Genomic DNA, 18,793 nt, shown 5'->3' with positions numbered 1-18,793 from the left:
ACTAATGGTATGCCAGCCAAAATACAGCAAAGCTGAAAACACACTAAATGCTCCATTTAACAATGCTTAGCCATCAATGCAGATATACAGTGACACAACGTAACTTAGAGGTCAACTGATGATGACAGGCATTGATCGTGTGGATAGTCAGAAGCTTTTTCTAAGAGCTGAAATGGTTGCCACAAGAGGACACAGGTTTAAGGTGCTGGGGAGTAGGTACAGAGGAGATGACAGGGATAAGTTTTTGACTCAGAGGGTGGTGAGCGCGTGGAATAGGCTGCCAGCAACTGTGGTGGGGGCGGATACAATAGGGTCTTTTATGAGACATTTAGATAGGTACATGGAGCTTAGTAAAACAGAGGGCTATAGGTAAACCTAGTAATTTTTAAGGTAGGGACATGTTCGCCACAACTTTTTGGGCCAAAGGGCCTATATTGTGCTGTAGGTTTTCTATGTTTCTATGTTTAAAGACAGAGAGAGACAGGATAGAGTTTTAGATTCTGCAATTTAACACCCCCTCTTTGTTCCTCAATTCTAACCAAACAGATGTTGCCTCCAAACTATCACTTGCATTATTGCTATAACAGTCTCAATTCCCTGTGGTTTATCTGCCTGCCTAAGCACAACCTAGGACTATCACACTTTATCAGAGTGTGGTGACAGCATGCACTCAAGCAGCACATGACAGACCCAATCACATAACTCAGCCTAATATTTTAGTACATCAGTGAAGGGCAGCTGCACCATTATATCAGCAAATCTTACCACTATCCACCATAAAAGGAGGATACAAATAAAGACCATATAACTTCCTCACCAATATTTACCCTACACCACCAAAACACTTATTTGGTCATTGTTGCTAGTCGAAGCTTGCTGTATGCAATATATGTGGTTACACCTACAGTGCCTTGAAAAGGTATTCAGTCCCCACAACTATTTCCACATTTTGCTGTCCCATTTTCTAAATTTAAAATATATTGAAATAGGATTATGTAAGCTTCAAGCTAATCTATGAAACATTGTGCAAAAACCAAACAAAAATTCTAAAAGATGTCAAAGATTTATTAAAATTGAAAAAAAATTGTGGGGCTAAAAAAGTATTCATCCTCTTTGTAATAACTATTCTACATTCCTCAGGTTCAATATACTGTATTACCTTACCAACTCATCGAATTTGTTGATGTAGAAAATTGATCAAAATAGGGACTTTTAAGAGGCTCCTGGTTTGGTACATGGAGCTTAGAAAAATAGAGGGCTATGGATAACCCTAGGTAACTTTAAAAGTAAGTACATGTTCGGCACAGCTTTGTGGGCTGTAGAGCCTGTATTCTGCTGTAGGTTTTCTATGCTTCTATGTTTCTATGTTAGCTGTTTTCAAAGAATTCATAAGAATAAGTACCCCTCTCTTTGTAAGGTCCAACACACGAAACCAAAATGAAGCCAAAAGTCAGGGAAATAATTTAAAAAAACACAAATATGGGGAAGAGTAGCATTCCATTTCAAAGGCACTGAACATGCCTTGGAGCTCAGTAGAGTCCATATGAAACCAAGCCACGTTGCCTAGGTCAGGCCGCCCCTCTAAACATAGTCACAGGAGAAGAATGGCTATTGTAAGTGAGGCTGCTGAGACGCCAACAGTCATAGTGAGTGATTTGCAGAAGTCAGTGGCTACAACTGGAGATAAAGTTCTCTAAGGCTTGAACAAAAAGAATATCTATGAGTGGCAAGGAAGAAGCCTTGCCCTAAAAAATGTATACTCTTACCTGTAAAAAATTGCAAAACTTCACATTGAAGATAATGTAAAAATGTGTGAGAAGGCCTTTAGTTGGATGAGACTAAAGTGGAACTTTTTTGGCCTCAACACTATGTGATACACGTGACGTACATTTAATGCTGTGCATCAGCTAGGTAACAGCATCCTTACTGTAGAGTATGGAGGATGTAGCATAAGACCATAAGATAAAGGAGCAGAATTAGGCTGTTTCATCATGACTGATCCATTTTTCCTCTTAGCCCCAATCTTCTGCCTTCCCCCCTTGAGTAATCAAGAATCTGTCAACCTCTGCCTTAAATATACGTAAAGACTTGGCCTCCACAGCCATTTGTGATAACAAATTCCAGCTTCACCACTTTCTAGCTAAAGAAATTCCTCCTCAACTCCATTCTAAATGGTTACTCCTCTATTCTGAAGCTGTGTCATCCAGTCTTAGACTCACCCACCATAGGAAACATCCTTTCCACATCCATTTGATCAAGGTCTTTCACCATTCGATAGGTTTCAATTAGGACACCCCTCATTCTTCGGAATTCTAAGCCAGGGAGCCATCAAACGCTCTTCATATGCCAAGATGTTCAATCCTGGAATCATTTTCATGATCCTCTTTTGAACCCTCTCCAGTGTCAGCACTTCCTTGCTAAGATAAGAGGTCCAAAACTGCTCACAGTACTCCAAGTGAGGCTTCACCAGTGCTTTATAAAGCCTCAACATTACATCCTTGTTTTTATATTTTAGTGCTTTTGAAATGAAGCTACTGCTTTTTCTATGCTTGTATCTTTCCTGTAATACCATGGCTCTTACGTTGTTAAGCAGCCTCATGAGTGGCATTTTATCAAAGTCTTCTGAAAATCCAAGAACACAAGATCAACTGATTCTCCTTTGTCAATCCCACTTGTTATTTCTTCAAAGAATTCTAACAGATTTTTCAAACAGGATTTTCCCTTGAGGAAACCATGCTGACTATGGTCTATTTTATCATGTGCCTCAAAGTACCCCAAAACCACATCCTTAACAATCAACTCCAACATTTTCCCAACCACTGAGGTCACACTAACTGGCCTATAGTTTCTGTTCTTCCACCTCTTTCATTTCTTGAAGAGAGGAGTAACATTTGCAATTTTCCAGTCTTCCAGAACCATTCCAGAATCAAGTGATTCCTGAAAGATCGTTACTAATGGATATAGGAACTGTGGTGTACAAAAGGCTGTTGAAAATCTAGTCAAGAAGAAAAACTTATGAAAGGTTCAAAAACCTAGGTAATGATAGAGATCTAGAAGATTATAAAGCTAGCAGGAAGGAGCTTAAGAATGAAATTAGAAAAGCCAGAAGGGGCCATGAGAAAGCCTTGGCGAGCAGGATTAAAGAAAACCCCAAGGCATTCTACAAGTATGTGAAGAGCTAGAGGAAAAAATGTGACAGAATAGGACCAATCAAGTGTGACAGTGGAAAAGTGTATATGGAACTGGAGGAAATAGCTGAGGTACTTAATTAATACTTTGCTTCAGTATTCACTATGGAAAAGGTTCTTGGCGATTGTAGGGATGACTTACAGCAGAATGAAAAGCTTGGGCATGTAAACATTAAGAAAGAGGATGTGCTGGAGCTTTTGAAAAGCATCAAGTTGGATAAGTCAGGACCAGATGAAATGTACCCTAGGGTACTGTGGGAGACGAGGGAGGAGATTGCTGAGCCTCTGGCGATGATTTTGCATCATCAATGAGGACAGGAGAGGTTCCGGAGGATTGGCGAGTTGCAGATGTTGTTCCTTTATTCAAGAACGGGAGTAGAGATAGCCCAGGAAATTATAGACCAGTGAGTCTTACTTCAGTGGCGGGTAAGTTGATGGAGAAGATCCTGAGAGGCAGGATTTCTGAACATTTGGAGAGGCATAATATGAGTAAGAATAGTCAGTATGGCTTTGTCAAAGGCAGGTCATGCCTTAGGAGCCTAACTGAATTTTCTGAGGATGTGACTAAACACATTGATGAAGGTAGAGCAGTAGATATAGTGTATATGGATTTCAGCAAGGCACTTGATAAGGTACTCCATGCAAGGCTTATTAAGAAAGTAAGGCGGCATGGGGTCCAAGGGGACCTTGCTTTGTGGATCCAGAATTGGCTTTCCCGCAGAAGGCAAAGAGTGGTTGTAGATGGGTCATATTCTGCAAGGAGGTCGGTGACCAGTGGTGTGCTTCAGCGATCATGCTGGGACCCCTTCTCTTTGTGGCTTTCATAAATTACCTGGATCAGGAAGTGGAGAGATGGGTCAGTAAATTTGCTGATGACACAAAGGTTGGGGGTGTTGTGGATAGTGTGGACACTGATAGGATGCAAAATTGGGCTGAGAAGTGGCAGATGGAGTACAACCCAGATAACTGTGAGGAGGTTCATTTTGGTAGGTCAAATATGATGGCAGAATACAGTATTAATGGTAAGACTCTTTGCAGTGTGGAGGATCAGAGGGATGGGGTCCAAGGCCAAAGGTGCACAAAGCTGCAGTGTAGGTCAACTCTGTGGTTAAGAAGGCATACAGTGCATTGGCCTTTATCAACAATGGGATTGAGTTTAAGAGCCAAGAGATAATGTTACAGCTAAATAGGACCCTGGTTAGACCCAGTTGGAGTACTGTGCTCGGTTCTGGTCACGTCACTACAGGAAGGATGTGATAACTATAGAAAGGGTGCAGAGATTGACAAGGATGTTGCCTGGGTTGGGGAGTATGCCTTATGAAAACAGGTTGAGTGAACTTAGTCTTTTCTCCTTGGAGCAACAGAGGATGAGAGGTGACCTGATAGAGGTGTATAAGTTGATGAGAGGCATTGATCGTGTAGATAGTCAGAGGCTTTTTCCCAGGGCTGAAATGGCTATCACGAGAGGGCACAGTTTTAAGGTGCTTGGAAGTAGGTACAGAGGAGATGTCAGGGGTAAGTTTTTTACTCAGAGAGTGGTGAATCAGTAGAATGGGCTGCCGGTGGCAGTGGTGGAGGTGGATACGATAGGGTCTTTTAAGAGACTCCTTATAGGTACATGGAGCTTAGAAAAATAGAGGACTTTGATGGGTAACCCTAGGTGATTTCTAAAGTAAGTACATGTTCGGTACATTTTCTATGTTTCTAATAGCTCCAAATCTCTTTCATAACCCTGGGGTGTACACCATCTGGTCTACGTTCAGACCTTCCAGTTCCCCAGGAACCCCCTTTTGTAATTTGTAGACCACATTCCGCTCAACGGCATGTAAACGTATACTGAATATTGAGGAGAACAGCCACGTAGTCAGTGAAGAGTATGCCTGTGGCTGTTCCCCTCAGTAATAAATATATAACTTTAGATGTTGTTGAGCACTGTCAGCAGAGTACACCTGTTTCCCTTTCTTTTCCTGACATTCACCCAGTTACCTGTCTCCTGCAATCTAGGGGTGACTATCTCCCTGTACCTCCTATCTATCACCTCCTCATTCTCCCCTATGAATTGAAGGTCATCAAGCTGCAACTCCAGTTCCTTAATAAATTTTCTCAGGAGCTGCAGCTCAATGCACCTAGTGCAGATGTGTTTATCCAGGAGACTGGAGGTCTTCCAGACTTCCTACATCACACCCCCATGATCGAACATCTCTGGCAAAACCTCAAGATCGCTGTCCTCCATCATTAACCAACTAACCTGGCACAGCTCGAGTAACTTTGCAAGGAGGAATGGACAAATCTTGCTCCAATCCATTGTGTAAAGCAAATAGAACACAGCACAGTAACTGAACATTCAGTCCATAATGTTGTGCCAAGCTAACTAAAAAGCAAATAAAAAAAACAAACACTAATCCCTCCTACCTACACTATGTCCATATTCCCTCCGTCTTCCTTACATCCATGTGGCTATCCAAGCATCTCTTAAAGCCTCTAATGTATTTGCAACTCCTACCGTACCAGGCATCCATGACTCTATAAGTAAAAAACTTACCCCTCACACCCCCTTTAAACCTACCGCCTATTCACCTTCAATGCATGCCCTTTGGTATCTTAGACATTTCAACCCTGGGAAACAGATACCCTCTACTCACTCCATCTTATAGGCATCCGTTAGTCTTGAGAGAGCATGGATTTGCGCCTTGGGAAGTTTCCAGAACACAGGCCTGGGCAGGGTTATTTGGGAGACCGGCCGTTGCCCATCCTGCAAGTCTCCCCTCTGCATGCCACGGATGTTGTCCAAGGGAAGGGCAAGGGCCAATACGGTGTCCTCACAGAGCAATGTGTGGTTAAGCGCCTTGCTCAAGGACGCAGCATGCTGCCTTAACTGAGGCTCAAACTAGCGACCTTCAGATCACTAGACCAACGCCTTAACCACTTGGCCACACGCCAACACTCTACCTATGCCTCTCATAATCTTATAAACTCCTATCGGATGTCCCCTCGACCTCCAGAGAAAACAACCCAAGTATATTCAGCATCTTGTGATAACAAATGGCCTCTAAACCAGGAAACATCCTGGTAAACCTCTTCTGTACCCTCTACAAAGCCTCAATATCCTTTCTATAATGGGGTGACTGAAACTGCATGCAATACTCCAGAAGTGGCCTAACCAGAGTTTTATAAAGTTGCAAAATAACCTCCTGACTTTTGAACTCAATGCCTTGACTAATAAGAGCAAGCATTCCATAAGCCTTGTTGACCACCTTATCGACCCGTGTAGCCACTTTCAAGGAGCTATGAACTTGGATCCCGAGATCTCTCTGCTCAGCAACACTGTTAAGGATCTTGTCGTTATCAGTGTACTATCTCCTTGCATTTTCCCTACCAAGGTCCAACACCTCACATTTATCTGGTTTAAATTCTATCTGCCATTTCTTTGCCCACATCTACAACTGATCTATATCGTACTGTATTTTTTGCCAGTCTTCTACAATATCCAGAACTCCATCAATCTTGATATCATCCGCAAACATACTAACAAACTTATTTTCATCCTTGTCATTTATATACATCACAAATCGCAGAGATTCCAACTCAGATACCTGCAGAATACCACTGATTACAGACCTCCAGCTCGAATAAATCTCTCAGTCTTCTATGCACAAGCCAGCTCTAAATCCAAACAGCTAATTCGCCGTGAACACCATGCATCTTAATCTTCTGGACTAACTTCCCCTGAGGGATTTCGTCAAACACTTCAGGAACATTCATGTAGGCAACATACACTGCCCTGCGCTCATCAATTTCTCTTGTCATTTTGTCAAAAAACTCAATCAAATTGGTAAGGTACACTCAATGCCATGCCAAAATTTTCTCCAGCAGTTTCCCTACAGCTGATGAGAGACTCACCGGCCTATAGTTCCCAGGGCTTTTCCTTGTTCCCTTCTTAAATAGAGGTACAGCATCAGCCTGTGGCTGGAGAGGACCCGAAGATAGTGGGCCCAGCAATCTCGTCTCTTGTCTTGTTCAATAACCTGGGGTAAATTCCATCAGGCCCTGGAGACTTATCCACCTTAATAATAATTAGAAGGCTTCCTAATTCGGGCATTTAGAGGACAAGGAGGGGCCCTGACAACCACGTGTGCAAGAAATACATTCTGCTGCAGCTTCTTACAGTCAAAATTAGGGAACCGGAACTTGATGAATTTCAGATCATTCAAGATGCTGTGGGGTTAATTGACAGGGGATACAGAGAGATCGCTACAACGAGGTTGAAGGGCACTTACCTGTAACCATCAGGAGAGAGAAAAGGAATAGGCAGCCAGTGCAGGGTAACAGTGTGGCTGTTCCACTCAGTAACAAGTATATTGTTTTGGATACTGTTAGGGAAGGGGTGGGGGGGGGGGGGTACCTAGCTGAGGAAAGCTGCAGCAGTCAGGTCTCTGTACTGAGTCTGGTTGTCTGGCTCAGAAGAGAAAGGGGCAAGATGAGGCGAACAGTACTGATAGGGTATTCACTGGTTAGGGAATAGGCAGGAAATTTTGTAGACTAGAACAAGATAGCGGGTACATTGGCTCCCAGGAGCCAGGGCCAGGGACAGGGACATCTTGGATCGAGTCTCTAATACTGATCCATATCGGTACCAGTGACAGAGGCAGGAACAGCAACGGGGTTTTGCAGAGTGATTTAAGGGAGTTAGATGCTAAGTTAAAGATCATGAACTTCAGGGTGCTGATCTCAGGATTGTTATCCGTGCCACATGTGAAGGAGGGAAGAAATAGGGAGGTAATACATGTGACACGTGAGGAGTGAGATGGTGCAGGAGGGAGGGCTTCAAATTTTTGGATCGTTGGGCTCTCTTCTGGGGAAGGTGAGATCTGTACAAATGGTACGATTTGCACCTGGAAAGGGAACCAATATCCATGTTGGGGGTGGGAACAAGAATGCCAGTGCAGTTATTGGAGATGTTGTGAATTAAGAAGATAAGAAGCCTATATACAAAGACAGGAATCAAAAGGTTGAGCAGCGACCTTTCATATTCTTCAACCTATAGGCTCCTGAACCAACATGAACAACTTTACTCACCTTAATTCTAAATGGATTCCACAACTTTCAAAGACTATATAACTCACTTTTTCCAATGTTATTAATTACAAATTAATTTTTTTTGTATTTACGCAGTTTTTCTTCTGCACATCAGTTGTTTGTCTGTCTTTCTTTGGTGTAATTTTTCATTGATTCTATTACATTTATTTGTTCTACTGTGAATGGCACAAGAAAATGAATCTCACAGTAGTATTTGATTAACAATTTCAATTTTGAGCATGGTGGGACTAATGTTCTGATTTGTTTCTAGTTCAATGCAAGGAATATTGTAGGTAAGGCAGGTGAGCTTAGAGTAGGATCAGTGCATGGAATTATGATACTGTAGCCAAAAGTGAGACTTGGTTGCAGGAGCAGGATTGGCAGCTCATTGTTCCAGGGTTCCATTGTTTTTAACATAATAGAGCAGGAGAAATTAAAATTGGAGGGATGCCATTACAAGTCAGGAAAAATGTCTCAGCAGTCCTCAGACAGGACAGACTGGAGAGCTAGCCTACTGAAGCTATATGGGTGGAACTGAGGTAAGTGAAAGGCATGACCATGTTAATGTTATTATAGTATAGGTTACCCATTAGTCAGCAGAATTTAGAAGAGCAATTGTGTAGAGAAACTGCAGACTGTTGCAAGAAAAAGAAGGTTGTGATAGTAGGTGATTTCTAACTTTCCACAAATCGACTAGGACTCTGTTTGTCAAATGTGTTCAACAAAGTTTCCTTAATTAATATACAAGTGACCCAACTAGAGAGGGTGTGAAACTGGAACTGTTAGGGAAGATCTGCTCGATCCCCTATTCAGTGACAAAAGTGTGTGCAGGAAAACACTTTTGATCTAGTGATCATAATTCCATTAATTTCAAAATAATTATAGAAGAGGATAGGACTGGTCCTCGGGTTGAGATTCTAAATTGAAGAAAAGCCAACTTTGATGGCAGGTGTGGATTGGGATAGGATGTTTTCAGACAAAAGGATACTTGGCAAGCGGAGGCATTCAAAATGAAGTTTTAATAGTACAGAGCTTTTAAGTTCATTTTCAATTACAATTAATTTTGCATTACATGCTTGTGACAAAATCCTTTGACCCAGAGACAGCAGTTTCATTAGCTAATCAAACAAGCCAGTGGCAGCTAAAAGGACTAACTCTGACAATTCCTCATTGGAAGGAGACGTGTCTATATTGCTCTAAACCCAGTTAAATACAGTCAGTATTAGTAGATAGTCTGGTGTGGCCTTCAGCCTATAACCTTTTCTAGGTAAAGGTTTAGAAAAACGTAAAAGGAGAATATAAAATTGGATTATAATAACAGATATATGGAGGGTTTTAAAGCTACAAATGTAAAATGCCATAAAGGTACTTTTTTGAAAATACATGCTCTTTTCCTAGAGCTATGCACTCGAATCTTCATGTTCACTTCTGCAACAGCAGAAATTTATTTGACCCAGCCTCACTGTAATCAACTGTACATGCATCAAATTCATCTTTAGATGGGCGACTAAATTCTTCAACAGGCACAAGTATACAAATACCTGCATAATAACATATGCAAAATTATGATCAATAATCATGATAACAAAGAAAAATTCAACTCACAAGCGTTGTATCCTGGAGACAATAGTTGTGAATGCTGCCTGTATATCAGCAGAAGAACACGTGCACACAATAGGGAGGTTGTGTTTCTGCAGTAACTCTGAGACGTACTGTAAGGCAGTAAAGTATCATTAAACAGAAATCCTATACTCTCATCACATTTCACAGCCTGGCAGTTCTAATCTGGACACTTCTTTGGTAGCGTCAAGGTGGAGCTAATGAAAATACGACTACTTCAGACGGAATGTGAAGAAAAGTTTCTTTCCACATTTACCAACAGCTATTAGAATTGGCCATCCGTTATTCATTTAGAAACTTTTAGAAAACAGACCACACATGTAGGGTTACATTTCAATATTCACAGTTAATTATACGGTGTGGGAGTGGGAGTGTGGAAGGCCAGACAAGATAAGCAATTCATTTGCAGGTTTTCATGAAGGACAGAAGAGAACCAGTTATGATACTGCAATAATCCAGTAGCATTCATGACAATTTTAAATCAGGTTACAGTCAATAAAGTTTTTTGAAGATGTTATAGCCAGGGGTGGTAATGGGGACAAGCATCCACTACCTATTAAATTCTCCCAATGGCATGCGTTTCAATAGCCTCTGACAACCAAGTCCAGCTCTTGGCCTTCACGTGTGCTGCTTCTACTGACAGAAGGGGTGAAGGTGGGTCACTGGCGCCTTAAGACTAGTCATTTAGGGTAGATGGGCTCGTCAGAATTGGTTGGCAACTTGTGGGAGAAGGAAAACCTCTGCTGCTCTGCAGTCACGCTGCTCATGCGAAGGCTTTGGGAGTAAACCCTGAAGGGAAAATCCAGAGATGGAGTCCTGAAGACAGTCCTACACTGAGTTCAATGATGACTAGCAACTCCTACAATGCTGCTGGTACCAAATTGTATCAGTTTCTGCCGTTCCTTCAGATTCATCGGATGCATGGAGAAGGGGAGCCTGCCGCATGGGCAACAACTTGCTCTCCATGTTGTACTGCCCAGGCTTGCATATCTATACAGCTAGGACACAACATCCATGGTCGACTGTGGCCTGGATCTTTTTTCTATAACTTAATACAGTAGTCACACTAGGAAAGTGCAAAAAAATTAAACCAAACCTGTTCATATGGCTAATAGACAAGCTCAACACCTGTGTCCCACAGAGACAAAGGAAATCTTGTGTTCAATCTCCTAATTGGACAGCATTCTTTAGATTCAGGAAAAAAATAGAATGATGATCCTGATTATAATTCAATATTCCACGCTGGAAGGTATGCAGAAAACTAGGGGATTTGGCACTCAACTGAGGAGTAGTCTGTAGTCAGATTTCTCCCCAACACCTGCAGCTAAGGCATACAAATAGAGGCGATGGCTTGGACAAGATGCTGAAGGGAATTGTCCACCAAAGGACTCACTGTGTTCAGGGAAGAAAATTAATGCACTACCAGCATAAATTTGTATAGAGGCAGTAAGTTGGCAGATTGCTCGTTCCAATGGGATTGAATGGGACATTGATTATATCAAGACAGACATGCCATTTTAAGTCTCAAAAGTCACTAAATTGGAAATAGATTGACTTTTCTCTATCTAAAGATAAAACCTGGCATTTAAACAGTGGCTTTCATTTCCTCAGAACATCCCAAAGAACTTCACTGCCGATGGAGATGTTCTGAAATCCTGCACAGTGATAATGTATGAAACATGGTAATCAACCACACAGAGTGATCTGCTGGACACTGCAGTTTAATAACTGCCCAGATCAGCAGCTTATGGCGTTAGCTGAGGATAAATATCAGCAATGAGACTGAGAGCACTTGTGTCATCTTTAAGTAGCATTGCAAAGACATTTTTACAAGTGATCCAATTGACACACAAGCATCTCATTTAACAGACACCAACACAGACAAAGCAGCACGCTCTCTTAGCTGTTAGGAAGTACAGGAAGCATAATGTAAAATGCAGCTGAAACATACTCTCCAAATTGGTACGTACCTGTCCCTGCCAGTCTGATGTATTGATTAAAATTATGTTTTCTGGCAACTGCTCATCTGAAATTAGGATGTGATTTAACTGGTCATAAACTGTTTTCCGAGGGATCTGAAGCACAAACAGAGAACGCAAAGATTGTAATACAAAAACTGAAAAACAAGCACACTTTCAGTCCGAATTAACCAGAGTGAGACAAAACCATGCCATTATCCAGGTTCCTGGGAATGGTTGGCAGCTATGATGTTTCACAAATAATTATTTAATACACTCAGGAAAGTCACAAATTTGTTAACATTGAAATGTGCCAATCAACCTCTGAGACCATTCAACCACTCAATGGAATGTCTGATTAGTATCACAACTTTATTCATTTATGCCAGCATTATATACTTCTGCATACTTGACAGCAAAAAAAAACCACTCACCACATTCATTAGTTCTACTACCCACCTACACAAGGGGCAATTTCCAGTAGCCAATGGACTTATTCACCTGCATATATGTAGGCAATAGGAAGGAAGCTGGAGCATCGACAGAAATACTCATGCAGTCACAGGGAGAACATGCAATGCCACACAAACAGCACAACAGGTCAGGACAGAACCTAGTGTGCTGGAGCTGTGCAAGATAGCAATTCTACTGGTCACCCCACTTTTCTTTGTAAGTGACAACTGCATTTTGGAGACCTGCATGAAGATACTGTCCAAGTCTTTCTGGACCTCCACTATTCCTAGCTTTTTCAACAATTAAGTAATGCATTTTTTGTCTTACTTTGATAACCTCATACTTATCTGACTTTGCTACAGCTTTTCCTGACCCACAATGTTACAAAAAGAAATTTGAGAAGGTTGTGCCCAAACTACACTATTTACCTTGCTACCAACCAGTGTGTAAACACTGCATTTTGATAAGGCAGTTTCTCCACCATGAAAATACTCAATAGCTGAAGCCCAATCACAGATATGTGTATGACACATTTGTCACTTTGTTTCAATTTCTCTCCATACCTATTATGCCTGGTCTTCCCCCACTACAACAGGAGTTCCCAATCTTTTTAAGTCATGGACCCTTACCATTAACTGACTGATTTGTGGACCCCAGGTTGGGAGCCCCTGCTCTAAGCCAATCTCCTTACCAATAATTTCCCAGTTTCCTTAATTTTCAATAATGGTCTCTTATTCTAAATATATTTTATTATTTTTTATTTACTTTGAGTGATTAAGCGCGGAACAGGCAGCTTCCAGCCCTTCAAGCTGTGCTGCCTAGCAACCTACTGATTTAACCCGAGCCAAACATGGGCCAACTTACAATGACTAAGGAACCTACTAAGCAGTACATCTTTGGACTGTGGGAGGAAACTGGAGCTCCCTGAGGAAACTCACGTACAAAGGATGCCGGAATTGAACTCCGACATCCCAAGCTATAATAGCGTTGCATTAATCACTACACTACTGTGGCACCCCAACGTTTCCCACCTTGTTGTTTTCCTACATGTGAGGGCACGTGGTGAAAAATAGCCACCATATGTCCCCCATTACAACAGGGATGCACTTTAGCAGCTCATCTTTGGTTGGAAAATGGTTTAGGATTTCTAAAGTTATGAAATAGAAGATTTTTTTTCTTTCATTACTTTTTGAAAAAATGTAATTAAATTTATTGGGAGTAAAGTTCTCATTACAATATTGGGATGACCTTCTCTAATCACTGTTCTTATTTATAAATATAAATTACTTTCCTACAAAAGATATTAAGGTATTACCTAATTTCTCTCTCACATTTTTAAAATGTATTCCTTTGTAAATGGACAACTGGTTTAAATGAGTTTTAAGAATTAATTGCTAAAATGGATTCAATTTCTTCCACTATTTTCTTAAAAACATTGCTGCAGAAACCATCTGGTCCTGATGAATTCATTGGACTCCAGGGCTATTGTTTGTCTGCTTATGTTAACTTCAGTGGCTTCCAGTTTTTTGATTCATTATTTCCCCAGAATGTTAGTGATTTTATCACTAACCATTAAATCTGGTACAGTCGGCCCTTACGTTAATTTCAGAAAATATATACACTGCAAGTTATTACAAACACAATCTAAACTTGATGGTTTTTCAAAATGAATCAGTCACCAAATGAACCAGAATTGCTTTTATCAGAAAGAGGAAGTCGTTTGGTAAAACAATTTTAGCTGAACCTTCTTTACTTGCTGAATTATTAGAAGTTATGCAAAGGCTGGTATCTCCAGTACAATTTTAAGACCTTTTGCTCCTTCATTTGAACCAATGACTTATTGTAAGTCAGCTTCACATAACTACATCCTGCCTTCCAAATATTCTAGGTATTTTGAATGAAACAAAAGTTATGAAAGAAGATAACCAGTACCATTTGTCAGATTTGTTAGAAAAAGACAAGTCGACAATTCAAATGCAGACTCATTATCAGAATAATTAGACGAAGCAAAAAATTTTTGTACTGCTTCAAGTGATAATTTACAATTTTTACATTTATAAATTTTATTTTCAGGTCTGACTTTTTGTTAAACAAACTTCATCGCAACTATCCCCATTCATCGTTGGAAAAAGATAGGCACATTCCAAAACTATCACTTTACTCATATTTCAAAAATATGCATATATATTTTACTCCAAGAAAAGTTTTAAAAGACCCACTTTCCTTCTGGTATTGGAGAATTTAAGAGCTAATTTAGCACTGAACATTGCACCTCACCACACTTCAATACACTGTCTACCCACTGAAAATTACCTCCCTAATAGGTGCAGATTTGCAGAGGGCTGAATTTAAATTGGTTTCAAGATTACAATAAGAGGAGCTAAACATCAAATTACAAATCAGTAATATAAGAGTTTAATTCATGTTTACATTATCTGGATCTCAAGAAATGAGCAACACAGCCTTGATACTGTTATTCTCAGCCACATGTTTATCAGAAAGGAAGCTGTACGACAACACAGGTTTAAAACATGCCTTTTTTTCTGCCGTGCCTGACCTAAGAGTTATCTCCACTTGTGAAAATCTTTTAAGTAAAGAAAATGCAGATAAAAGCTTCACCGCTCACTTACTTGAGTGAATGCGGCTCTCTTCACGCTGTTCAGCAATGTCAAAGAAGTGCCCTTTGAAGTTAAGGGATGAAGGTTAGCAGTCATGCAACTTTGAAATAAAATGTGACGAAAAGGGGGAATAGATTAAGCTTGGCTGGCTCTTTTCATAATAAATGGAAGAAAGATTATTTTTAATATGTATTACATAATATGCCAGTCAGCATTAATTTCACACAAGGAAAAGCTCACCAGATCTTATGCTGTAATACTTTATCCAGGACATCAATGATATTACCAGAGTATTGTAAAGACCCATAACAGTCACTATTGTCCTTTGCTGGAGAAATCTACGTGTCTTTATTTATGACATGTAGGTCTTTCCAGCAAACTACTATGATTGAAATGATCTATGCAGTCACTCAGATCAAGGGCAATCAGATATGTGAAATAAATACTAGTCTGGTCAACACCACCCAAATCCCAAAAGGAATAATATGTATGTGTATTTATCTCAGGGCTGGGGGTGGAACCAAAAAGTCAAATATTATCTCGCTACAGAATTCTGATGATTAAAACTTCTTACCAATTTGGTCAAGTCTGTGCGCATTTCATTTTCTTGCACCTTTAAACAAGGCCAAACTGTTCAGTGTCTATCCACTAGGACAAAGCATGAATTGTGTCAGAAGGCATTCGTGTCAGAAGCTTTAGCTGAGAGAAAAAATGCGATTGAAAGCTCTATTCCTGCACTTCCCAACAATAATCAAAGACCAGTAGCTGGGAGGTAGCTGTAGCACAGATATCTATGAGAAGACAGGAAACGTCAATCAAAAAGCCATTCAGTCCATGTAAGCCTCACAAGCTGTGATTCTGTGCTAGAACTGTCAGAAGGCTAAAGTTAAAGTCTCCATCAGTGTAAACATAATGGTGGCATTTCACCAGATAAAGTGTGCCAGGGAAAATAAGTGGAATTGCAAAATAGACTCAAGGTAGTTTTACAAAATTAGCGAGTAATGTTTCAGGACAGTAAGTAGGTGATGGTTGATGATTGCTATTGTCATCCAAGTTAGGCTAACCACCTGGAAAATAGACCAAGTGGACAAATATACATCAAGTGCAATATAATGTGGATAAATATGAAGTTTGAACATGAGAGCCTGAAGATGCTGGAATCTAGAGCAAAAATCAATGCTGGAGGAGTTCCTCTTGTTGTAGATATGAAGATACCCAGTTTGGTAGGAAAAATAGGAAGACAGTATATCAGTTAAATGGTGACTGGGAAGTGATTATGTACACAGGGATGTGATCACTTTGTACACCAGTACACACGTGTACATGCAGCAAGCAGTTTGGAAGGCAAGTGATATGTTGGCAAGGATTATTTTACTCAAATTATAAAGGTAGTTGGAGTGATCCACTCCTAAAATATTGCAGGAGTGGTATACTTATCAAGATGCCAAACATCATTGTTGTTTCAGCTGGATAGAGTTGAAGGGATGGGAACGGGAAAGGCAAGAGGATGATACAGTAATACCTGGAGAGTAACGTTAGGGAATTTGACGGCTTTAGGGAACAGATCAATGTTTTCCTGATTTTAGCAGAATTAAAGTGCTACGGGGTCAGAGGAGAGTGAAGTTGAGACTAGGATCAGATCATCTATCATCTTATTTAAGAGTGCATCAGGCTTGAAGGATCACATGAGTTGTCGTGGTTCTGGTTTTGAATGTTGTTATGGTAACAATAACTTAAGAAGAAAATGGTGGCCTACATGAACATTTAAGAAAGCTTGGAAACAGCAAGACATAAAGGTTTCAATCTCTGGATTACTTCCAGTTGCATGCACCAGTGAGTAAAGAAATAGGTCATTAAGATGAATGTGCAGAAAGACATGGAACGTAGGAGGTAAGTGGAACAAACTGAAAAAGGATTTATCACCATAGCATTAATAAGGGAAGGTACTTTTCAAGTTTGGCAAAGGATGAGAAGTTGAGCAGAAGAGAGAAAAGCAAAGCTGGGATAAGACACCAGAGAATTAGGAAGCAAGTTTGGAATTTAGAGGAAATAAAGGCTGGAAAATAAGAAATCAGTTTGGCGGTGCTTAATGGTACATTATTCATTATGAGGAACCTGGTGAATAACAAAGATGAACTGAGGACACAGACTGATGCTTTGAAGCGCCTTTACTGAAATAAGGCAGGAATAGCAGTTCAGTATCTTGTCACAAAGGTTACGCCCAAGACAGAAAGGGGATTAAAAAGTGAGATCAAGTACACTAAAAAATTACACCTCCAAGAAGCAGACGGTACATCGTTTAAGAATGAGGATAAAGTTGAAGACTTGAAGGTTTCAGTCAAGTAGTCGGACTACATTAACATTGAAAAATAAAAGTTACTCCAGTTTAATAATACATTGCAGGAAAGATAGCACACAATGCAAGGAAATACACAGTAAGAGATGCCATACAAATAAATAAATAGGAATAAGGAAACTTTAAGAATCTTAGCCTAAAGATGTGTAACACAACTTAACAAATGGGTAAGGTAGTTAGTGAATAAAGAAAGGTATATCCCTTTATAATCCAAGTCTTAGAGAGGGTTACATTTTCAAAGTGCGGAGACTAGAATGACCACAGTGAGTGTTCTGTATACAAGTCCATAGCACTACGTCAAAAGATGCAAATGCACAGGTGATCACAATACCGATTTCAGTCAAGACTAGTGAATTTCTGATTAAATCTGATTTCGAATTATAATTATGAGGAAAGATTTGTTTGGAAAAGACCGCGAGGAAATTTATTTGACTTGTATAAAACTATATGGAGTTGAGAAAACCAACAAAATTTCATTGGCTGAGTAGTAAATAACTGAGGGAACTATATTTAAAGTAATAGATGGACTCAAAGGAACGAAAGAGAAATTCCTGGAGGACATTGGTAAAGGAAGAAAACCCTGTATAACCTACAAAACAGTGGACCAAGACTCAGGAATTGAAATTAGTTTGGAAAGTTCGTCATCAGCTGGGATAGAAACCACAGGTGAGATAGCCTCCTTAAGCTGGAAATGTAATACAGTCACTTATAAATAGAATAAAGATATTCAAAATAAACCTCTTTATCAGTAGTGGGGTCACACAATGCAATTTTCACAATATGGAATACTTTAGACAAACACCAAATATACAAATGACACCAGTAAGCACATGAGTAGGAATGGAATAGATTGATATCCTGATAGTGCTAGATTATAAAAGGACGTAGGTTGTTACTATTGTAATATGGATGGTTGGTATGCAAGGAGCAGGAGTCAGCCGTTTACTCCTCAAACCTATTCCATCATTCAGTTTATCCATGCTTTATCAGTTTATCATGTCTGTATCTATTTCTTTATCCTGGTTCTATATCTTTTAAGCTGTTGCTAATAATTTTTGCCTCAGAAAAGTTTTGGGAAAGTAAATAAATGTTTCCTAACACGAGGAAATCTGCAGATGCTGGAAATTCAAGCAACACACACAAAATGCTGGTGGAACGCAGCAGGCCAGCCCAGTGCTTCTTCCTATAGATGCTGCCTGGCCTACTGCGTTCCACTAGCATTTTGTAAATGTTTCCTAATACAACTCCAAAACATTCCAGCTCCATTTTTTTGTATATACTCCTTGATGTGGACTTGGCAGCAGGTAATTTCCTTCAGCTTATCCAATCAAACCCACATGGGAGACTGGTCAAGAGATTCGGTCACTTAGCATTCAGGGTGAGGTTAAGACCTTATTCCCTGGTGTGTAGCAGAATGAGGAGAGATTTGTCAGAGGTATACAAAATTATGAGGAGTATAGATAAATATAAGCAGGTTTTTTCCACTGAGTTTGGGTGAGACTAAAACTGGAGACTAGCTTAAGA

At 40.1% G+C, this 18,793-nt stretch overlaps 1 protein-coding gene across 7 annotated transcripts in view; it reads right to left on the bottom strand.

The window, feature by feature from the left end:
• LOC132383059 (phosphofurin acidic cluster sorting protein 2-like) overlaps positions 1–18,793 on the bottom strand; it is a 301,168-nt gene that overhangs the window by 57,091 nt on the left and 225,284 nt on the right. For 4 of the 7 annotated variants that reach the window (XM_059953785.1, XM_059953814.1, XM_059953794.1 and 1 more), the window contains exons 14-16: positions 14,926–14,976; positions 11,855–11,959; positions 9,870–9,976 (exon numbers count right to left, since the gene is read on the bottom strand). In XM_059953785.1, the coding sequence (XP_059809768.1) occupies positions 9,870–9,976; positions 11,855–11,959; positions 14,926–14,976 (263 nt within the window). The remainder of the gene's footprint in view (positions 1–9,869; positions 9,977–11,854; positions 11,960–14,925; positions 14,977–18,793) is intronic. The other 3 variants (XM_059953804.1, XM_059953824.1, XM_059953828.1) reach the window with 1 other exon arrangement.

This window comes from Hypanus sabinus, chromosome 2, assembly GCF_030144855.1.
Source record: "Hypanus sabinus isolate sHypSab1 chromosome 2, sHypSab1.hap1, whole genome shotgun sequence".
NCBI lineage: Eukaryota > Metazoa > Chordata > Chondrichthyes > Myliobatiformes > Dasyatidae > Hypanus > Hypanus sabinus.
This window is presented reverse-complemented; position numbering and strand designations above follow the sequence as displayed.